The 8981-nt window shown below is 57.1% G+C and overlaps 1 protein-coding gene and 1 long non-coding RNA gene across 2 annotated transcripts; one reads left to right on the top strand and one right to left on the bottom strand.

Moving 5' to 3' along the window:
• Positions 1 to 265: 265 nt before the first annotated feature.
• On the bottom strand, positions 266 to 7744 carry LOC134809134 (uncharacterized). Its single transcript, XR_010153994.1, has 2 exons — positions 7609 to 7744; positions 266 to 1719 (listed from the first exon to the last, which is right to left on the bottom strand). It is a non-coding gene; the product is annotated as an uncharacterized LOC134809134 (long non-coding RNA).
• On the top strand, positions 1913 to 8646 carry A1BG (alpha-1-B glycoprotein). Its single transcript, XM_001146669.7, has 8 exons — positions 1913 to 2030; positions 2107 to 2142; positions 2237 to 2506; positions 2882 to 3154; positions 3746 to 4042; positions 4785 to 5084; positions 7861 to 8148; positions 8471 to 8646. The coding sequence occupies exons 1-8, from the start codon at positions 1997 to 1999 to the stop codon at positions 8476 to 8478; spliced, it is 1506 nt and encodes a 501-aa protein (XP_001146669.3). The 5' UTR covers positions 1913 to 1996; the 3' UTR covers positions 8479 to 8646.
• The last annotated feature ends 335 nt before the right edge of the window (positions 8647 to 8981 follow it).

Genomic DNA, 8981 nt, shown 5'->3' with positions numbered 1-8981 from the left:
ACTTCTTAGGCTCAGGTGATCCTCCCACCTCAGCCTCCCAAGCAGCTGGGATGACAGACTTGCGTCACTACACCTGGCTAATTTTAAAATTTTTTGTAGGGACAGTGTCTCACCATGTTGCCTAGGCGGGTCTCAAAACTCCTGGGCTCAAGTGATCTTCCTGCCTCAGCCTCCCAAAGCGTTGGGATTATAGGCGTGAGCCACGGCACCTGGCCAGGGAACCTTCTTTATACCAAGTACCACACCAGTCAGTCAAGTCAGGAAATAGAAACCACACTAGGTATTTCAAACAGAGGGGATATAAGTTAGGGACTGATTGTGCAGGTTTTGCAAGGCTCAGAGAGCAAAAGTGGATGTTGCAGAATCTCAGAGCTGGATACTTGTAGGAAGCTGCTACCACCCTTAGGGCTGGAGAACCCAGGGAAGCTAAGAGGAGGGTGCAACGAGGCTGGTGTTGGGACTGCCAAAGGAAACACAGAATGACAGCTCCATCTCTGCAGACCTCAGATTTGACCAGGCCTCTGGCTGCCTGGGCAGCCTCATTGCCAATGGGCTGAAAGGTTCTGTCACTGTTCAATGGTCTGACTTCTGAGTTCTGTGCACACCCTGAGCTCTGCTCCTCTGGCCTGGCCACCAGTCCTTGTCTGAGTGCCTCAGGTCTGGTTATGACTTCAGGCATCAGCACCTGGTTGTCTCTTCTGCAAAGAATGCATTCTCCCGCAGTCCACCCAGAACACACAGTCTCCATCCAGGTACTGGCTCTGAGCAGGACAGAGAGCATGCAGCAGGTGCTCAGCAATATGGAAATGGGACCAAACAGAGGGAGTCTCCACAGCTCCCCGTCCCTCACAGCAGAAGCCAGAGCCGCTGCAGTGCCCAGCTGGTCTTCATCACGTCTATGAGCTCTGCAATCGCTCTGCAGTCACCTCAACTCCTGGTCTCCTCTGCTCCTTCTCACTGCAACCGCATCTCCCATGTTTGCACTGCCTGCTCCCTCTGCCTGGAATGCTCCTTACCCAGTTATCCCACTGTCTTCTTTGCATCTGGCACACAGTAGATGCTCAATAAATGCCGGTGGAATGAATGAGTGGGGAGGATGCAGTGCAGGGGGCAGATGAGGGCTAGGCGGTTGCCCTGGGCCCTCACACTCGTAGCGGAGCTAGGCTGGGACACCCAGGGTGGGGACCAGACCTCCCCGGGTGGGAATGACAGGATGTCCATGGAGGCTGAGTGTGAAAGCACCACGGTCTCACCCCCTGTCCTGTTCCATCCCAACAGGCTGTGGTGAGGAGAGGGGGAAGCAGGAGGCCTGGCCTCCAGGCAGCAGGCTATAGCCACATGAGTGACCACCAGCAGCTCAGGTAACTGAGCACATGTCACGGGTAGGCCTGAGAAGCGCAGGTCTCAGCTGAATGACCTGGGTGGAAATCCGACTCCAGAGCCGTGGTGGGTCACACCATGCAGAATGAACCAGTGATGGAGAAGGAACCACAGTCCTCAGGAAGAGTGAGGGTGCACCTCCAGACAGCCCATGTGAGGGCAACCGCAGAAAGTCTGAAAAGAGGTGAACCCCACCTTTGGTGTCACATGTGCAGTGTGGTGTGACAGGGAGGGGCTCGCTGGGCTTCAGCCCCGGCACTCTCCACTTGACCTCAGCAGCTCCAGGTAGAGTGGGGAGAACTCAGCGTCTCCTTCTAGAACAGGATCCAGGATCCAACACTGAAATGAGGATGAGGTGGTTTTAGCATCATTTTATCACTCTTGATTTAGTTTATTAATCATACATGATTATTGATTATAATTGTTGCTGGGCATCCTGAGGCCTCAGAAGTTCACCCTTTGCCCTGACCCCATGGGGGCCCTGCCCCCGCCTTCCGGGAAGGACAAACACGGGAAGAGGTCAGTGCCCGAGCCACCCCCACCGCCCTCCCTCGGGGCCTCATTGCTGCAGACGCTCACCCCAGACACTCACTGCACCGGAGTGAGCGCGACCATCATGTCCATGCTCGTGGTCTTTCTCTTGCTGTGGGGTGAGGCCTCCTGGGGTCTGGGTCCCTGGGGCGGGAGGGGGCGGGAACGGGAGCCTTACCGGGGCTGTCTCCGCAGGTGTCACCTGGGGCCCAGTGACAGAAGCAGCCATATGTGAGTGCAGGGGTGAGGTCTGGGAATGGTGGGCTCAGGCCGGGGGGGAGCCCTGTCTCTGTGGCACTGAGCTGATCCCAGCCATCCCTTGCAGTCTATGAGACCCAGCCCAGCCTGTGGGCAGAGTCCAAATCGCTGCTGAAACCCTCGGCCAATGTGACGCTGACGTGCCAGGCCCGCCTGGAGACCCCAGACTTCCAGCTGTTCAAGAATGGGGTGGCCCAGGAGCCTGTGCACCTTGACTCACCTGCCATCAAGCACCAGTTCCTGCTGACGGGTGACACCCAGGGCCGCTACCGCTGCCGCTCGGGCTTGTCCACAGGATGGACCCAGCTGAGCAAGCTCCTGGAGCTGACAGGGCCAAGTGAGCCGGGGCATGAATTGGGGGCCAGGAGGCAGTGGGTAGGTTGTTGATTGGGGGGGTCTCCCTTCCTCCAAGTCACCCGATGTCTCTGAGCCCCAAGCCTCAATCTTCCCATCTGTCAAATGGGGATGATGTCTGTGTTGTAAGGAATACATGGTTGTGTCCCCAGCAGGCCCGGCATGCCGTACAGCTCCCACACACACTTTTTCTCTTGCCGTATGCCTTGTTTCCACTGGTGCCTGCCTGCCTTTTCCCAGCAATGCCCTCCATCCCTGTCTCCTTCCCAGTCTTTTGAGTGTGGGGCCCAGGTTCTGCTGGGCTTCCCACGTCTCCTGTGTTATGCAGAAGCACTCTTCAACTCCACCCCACCCACAGAGTCCTTGCCTGCTCCCTGGCTCTCGATGACGCCAGTGTCCTGGGTCACCCCCGGCCTGAAAACAACAGCAGTGTGCCGAGGTGGGCTGCGGGGTGTGACTTTTCTGCTGAGGCGGGAAGGCGACCATGAGTTTCTGGAGGTGCCTGAGGCCCAGGAGGATGTGGAGGCCACCTTTCCAGTCCATCAGCCTGGCAACTATAGCTGCAGCTACCGGACCGATGGGGAAGGCGCCCTCTCTGAGCCCAGCGCTACTGTGACCATTGAGGAGCTCGGTGACTGTGGGAACCATCTCTGGGGGCTGCTGGGGGAGGAGGATACAGGCGGCATGACCACATTCATCCTGACCTCCATGCTGAATGCCCTTGCCCAGGACCAGGTCCAGGAAGCTGGCCACACGGTTGCCTGGGTCTGATGGTTGCAAAGGAGTTTGGGCAGAGGATGCCCAAAGAATGGAAGGGTGGGCGGGGTCTGGTGGCTCACGCCTATAATCCCAGCACTTTGGGAGGCTGAGGCCAGCGGATCATGAGGTCAAGAGATCGAGATCAGTCTACCCAACATGATGAAACCCCGTCTCTACTAAAAATACAAAAATTAGCCAGGTGTGGTGGCAGGTGCCTGTAGTACCAGCTACTCCGGAGGCTGAGGCAGGAGAATCCCTTGAACCTGGGAGGCAGAGGTTGCAGTGAGCTGAGTGGTGCCACTGCACTCCAGCCTGGGCAACAAGAGCGAAACTCCGTTTCAAAAAAAAAAAAAAAGAATGGAAGGGTGTTCCTGGGATTGCCACCCGGAGGGCAGAGGTCTGGGGACTGGGCAGAGGGCAGCTCCAGGGATGGGGCAGCCTAGTAATGCTGCCTGCATTGCAGCTGCACCACCACCGCCTGTGCTGATGCACCGTGGAGAGTCCTCCCAGGTCCTGCACCCCGGCAACATGGTGACCCTCACCTGCGTGGCTCCCCTGAGTGGAGTGGACTTCCAGCTACGGCGCGGGGAGAAAGAGCTGCTGGTACCCAGGAGCAGCACCAGCCCAGACCGCGTCTTCTTTCACCTGAACGCGGTGGCCCTGGGGGATGGAGGTCACTACACCTGCCGCTACCGGCTGCACGACAACCAAAACGGCTGGTCCGGGGACAGCGCGCCGGTCGAGCTGATTCTGAGCGATGGTGAGCCGGGGCCAGCAGGGACAGGGACGCGGCTGGGTCCCTGGGGAGCAGGAGCAGTACCAGGTGTAGAGTCTGGGGAAGTGCAGTGCTCTGGGCCAGGGTCCAATACCAACTTTACCCGCCCACCCGCCGATTCAGGGTCCTAAACTGCAAATAGGATGATGAGCGTGACAACCTTCAGGCCCCACAGAGAATAACTGGGTGAACAGGTCTGGCCCAGGCCACAGGGGGCACCACCTGGCAGGTCCCATCCCAGCTGCCAGGTCTGGGTGAGCACTGAGGGCCTCTGCTGAGGCAGCTCCTCCGCTCGCTTGCCTTGGACCTGATGGTATTTAGCAAACTCTGAGCACCGGACAGCGAACCCCATGCCCAGCGGACCACAGGGGCCCCTCCGTGGCGCGGGCATTGGGGCGGTGCTCAGAAGACGCTCGTGGAGCAAATCCACTACTGAGCGGCATCGTGCACCAGGCATCAAGCCATGCACAAAACATGTCCCCGTTCCCGCTTCCCGTCTGTGTCTGTAGACAAACAAATTACTAAGAAACAGTGAAAGGGTGCGTGTGAGATATCCAAGAAGGACTGGGATGGAAAGGTGGGGCGGGCCCGGAGGAGGCGAGGGAGGAAGCTGGCCAGATCATCGCGGGCAGAAGACTCAGCCAAGGCAAAGAGCGCGAGGCCAGACCACGCGTTAGGGCCGAGCCAGCCGCTGGGCGCCCGGGTCAGCCCGTGTGCTGCTCCGCAGAGACGCTGCCCGCGCCGGAGTTCTCCCCGGAGCCGGAGTCCTCCCCGGAGCCGGAGTCCGGCAGGGCCTTGCGGCTGCGGTGCCTGGCGCCCCTGGAGGGCGCGCGCTTCGCCCTGGTGCGCGAGGACAGGGGCGGGCGCCGCGTGCACCGTTTCCAGAGCCCCGCTGGGACCGAGGCGCTCTTCGAGCTGCACAACATTTCCGTGGCTGACTCCGCCAACTACAGCTGCGTCTACGTGGACCTGAAGCCGCCTTTCGGGGGCTCCGCGCCCAGCGAGCGCTTGGAGCTGCGCGTGGACGGTGAGCTGGCGGGGCACCAGCGAGGGCGGGCGCGGGTTCAGTGCTCCTCGGGGCCTCCTGTCTTTCCCCTCTTTCCTTGGGCGTCCGACGGCGGCGCTCTGGGCCTTGGTTCAGCCCCCATCGCCTACCCCGGCGGGGAGCAGGCGATCGGTGGTCGAGGGTCTGGGGACGCCTGGAATTTCGGCTTATTTCCCACGGACGCAAGCTCGTAGGTCACGTGTAGCGTGGTGGTCGGCAGCAGGGAGGCTGGACCCAGGTTTTCTTGTTCAGATCCCTGCAGCTCTGTGGCTGCCTTGTTTTCCTTACTGGCCATGTCAGTCGTCATACTGGACCCCCCGCCCCGGCCCCGGTCCCGCAGGCGCACGGCTGATGTGTCCTTCTCCCCATCCCCGCCGTCCCCAGCTCTGTTTTTCCCTCTGATTTCTTCATCGACGTCTCCAGGACTCAGAGCCCAGCAGAGCGTGAGGGCACAGGTCTGACCTCCAGATCTTGAGGTCGTAGCCTTTGCTGGGGGCACCGTTTTCTCTTTTCTTTCTCTTTCTTTCTTTTCTTTCCTGCCTTCCTTCCTCTTTCTTTCTTTCTCTTTCCTTCTTTCTTTCTTCCTTCCTTCTTTCTCTCTTTTCTTTCTTCTTTTTTCTTCTTTCTCTCTCTCTCATCTCTCCCCCCCAACCCCATTTCTCTCCTTCATTCCTCCCTTTTCTTCTCCTTTTTTTTTTTTTTTTTTTGGATAACTTACTTTTATTCTTGCAGGCCGGAGTGCAGTGGTGCAATCTCAGCTCACTGCAACCTTCGCCTTCTGGGTTCAGGCAGTTCTCCTGCCTCAGCCTCGTGAGTAGCTGGTATTAGAGGCGCATGCCACCATGCCCACCTAATTTTTGTATTTTTAGTAGAGACCGGGTTTCGCTATGTTGGCCGGGCTGGTCTTGAACTCCTGACCTTGTGATCTGCCCACCTCTGCCTCCCAAAGTGCTGGGATTACAGTTGTGAGTCACCATGCCCAGCCTATTCTTGCAGTGTTATAAGCCACCATCCACAATTGATGAAAAATGTTTAATCTTGGCCAGGCAAGGTGGCTCACGCCTGTAATCGCAGCACTTTGGGAGGCCAAGGCGGGTGGATCACAAAATCAGGAGTTCAAGAGCAGCCTGGCCAGCATGGAGAAACCCTGTCTCTACTAAAAATACAAAATTAGCCAGCTGTGGTGGCACATACCTGTAATCCCAGCCACTTGGGAGGCTGAGGCAGGAGAATTGCTTTAACCCGGGAGGTGGAGTTTGCAGTGAGTCCAGGTCATGCCACTGCATTCCAGCCTGGGCAACAAGAGCAAAACTCCATCTCAAAAAAAAAAAAATGTTTAATCTTTAAATTGTACATCTATATCCTATGACTCCAAATTTTATTTATCACACTCCTTAAAGTCTGAAGAAAATGATTAATTTACTAAGCTCCACAGACAACACAGTCCCACTGACATAACATTTAGTATGATGTCCTACTCTCCTGTTAGAATTAAGAACAGCCAGTATCAAACTGGCCTGAAATCTGATTAGGTTCCTGGGCTCAGAATAACTGTAGTAAATTTGTAAATCCACACTAAGACAAAAAATTAAACTAGGATGTGTATATCTATCTTACAAGAAAACGTTTCACAGTAAAAATTAACATTATGATTTTACCAAATTTCAACATTATAGTTTGTTAATACAATCAAGCTTTCAAAATTCCTGATTAGCTTACAATTAATTGCAAATAACTTCATGTTGTTTGGCCAGCATTTCAAAATGGATAGGGAATATAACTTTTAAAATGCGAAAGTATATTATACATATTGCACTTTTCTGCTAGGCTGGGCTAGTATCTTCCATGGCAAGATACTCAAACTATTGAATAAAATACACATTTAAATCAAGTACTTACATGTACTTCATTAATTTCCCTGAAATTATCAACAGCATTACCAAAATCTTCCAGGATTTTGTAACATTTGATTCCTTACAGTTTTGTTTTGTTTGTTTTTGAGACGGAGTGTCACTCTGTCACCCGGGCTGGAGTGCAGTGGCGCGATCTTGGCTCACTGAAACCTCTGCCTCCCAGGTTCAAGCAATTTTCCTGCCTCCACCTCCCGAGTAGCTGGGATTACAGGCGCACGCTGCCACGCCCGGCTAATTTTTTGTATTTTAGTAGAGACGGGGTCTCACCGTGTTACCCAGGCTGGTCTGGAACTCCTGAGCTCAGGCAATCCGCCTGCCTCGGCCTCTCAAAGTGCTGAGATTACAGGTGTGAGCCACAGCGCCCGGCACCTTAAATACACTTTTAAAGCTAAACTTATGGAGGGAAAACCCTCATCTATTGACATAGATTGTATGTCCTTTTTTGGCCCCTCCATGAAGGAGCACCGTTTTCTCCATCATGTCTTCTTCCCTTCACCCGTCAGAGTGACCGAGGCTGGGGACCCCAGAAGCCCCAGAGCAGGCCCGAATCTGGGACTTCCACGGTCCTGGGGGAGGGGTGCGGGGACACTCACGTGTGGCGCGGATGTCCGGGGTGTGAAGGCAGCGGGCGCAGCTCGGCGGGGCCGGAGGAGCCCTCTGCGCTCAGGAACAAGACAGGGAAGATGCAGCCGGGGCTGAGGCGCAGGCGCGGGCGCGGCCTGGGGTGTGGCCTGGGGTGTGGCCTGGGGCGCGGCCTGGGGTGTGGCCTGGGGCGCGGCCTGGGGTGTGGCCTGGGGCGCGGCCTGGGGTGTGGCCTGGCCCGACCACCCGCCCGCTCCGCCCAGGACCCCCTCCCAGGCCTCAGCTCCGGGCAACGTGGAGTGGGGCGGTCCTGGCGGGCCGAGATGCCGTCCTGCGCTGCGAGGGACCCATCCCCGACGTCACCTTCGAGCTGCTGCGCGAGGGCGAGACGAAGGCCGTGAAGACGGTCCGCACCCCCGGGGCCGCGGCGAACCTCGAGCTGATCTTCGTGGGGCCCCAGCACGCTGGCAACTACAGGTGCCGCTACCGCTCCTGGGTGCCCCACACCTTCGAATCGGAGCTCAGCGACCCTGTGGAGCTCCTGGTGGCAGGTGACGTTTCCCTGGGTCCCGGGTGCTGGTTCCGTCTGCTGGCGTTTGCCTGGGCTGTGCCCACCTCCAGGAGGGCCTCTCCCGGCTCCTCCCTTGGGCACCGTGGTTAGCGCTGGGTCTCCCCAGGGCTCGTGGGGGAATTGCGGGCGAGGAACCGCCCAGCAAAGGCCCTGCAGCTGGAGGCGCAGATGGAGGTCTCGGCTGGCAGCCGACCACGCGCTTCCTTCCGGGGGGGCGTCAGGGAGGTCGGCCTTGATTTCCGCGAGGAGGACGGCATGGGATTTCCCCTCCTCCACCATTTCTCTTTTCTCCCGTTGTCTAGAAAGCTGATGCAGCCGCGGGCCCAGGGTGCTGTTGGTGTCCTCAGAAGTGCCGGGGATTCTGGACTGGCTCCCTCCCCTCCTGTTGCAGCACAAGGCCGGGGTCTCTGGGGGGCTGGAGAAGCCTCCCTCATTCCTCCCAGGAATTAATAAATGTGAAGAGAGCCTCTGTTTAAAATGTCTTTGGATTCCCAGGGCTGAGTGGGCTGGGATCTCGTGTCCTCAACGTGGATGGGTTCTGGGGTGGCTCCCGAGGTAGAGGAGTGGAGAACTGGCTCTTAAGAGCACAGTTTTCTCTTCTTTTTTCTTTTTTGAGACAGGGTCTCACACTGTCACCCAGGCTGGAGTGCAGTGTTGCAGTCCGGCTCACTGCAGTTTTGACCTCCCAGGCTCAAGCGATCCTCCTGCCTCAGCCTCCCAAGTAGCTGGGAGCCTGGGCATGCATCGCCACGTCTGGCTAATTATTATTTTTTGTAGACAGGGTCTCACTGTGTTGCCCAAGCTTGTCTTGAA

Source organism: Pan troglodytes, chromosome 20 (assembly GCF_028858775.2).
Source record: "Pan troglodytes isolate AG18354 chromosome 20, NHGRI_mPanTro3-v2.0_pri, whole genome shotgun sequence".
Lineage (NCBI taxonomy): Eukaryota > Metazoa > Chordata > Mammalia > Primates > Hominidae > Pan > Pan troglodytes.
This window is presented reverse-complemented; position numbering and strand designations above follow the sequence as displayed.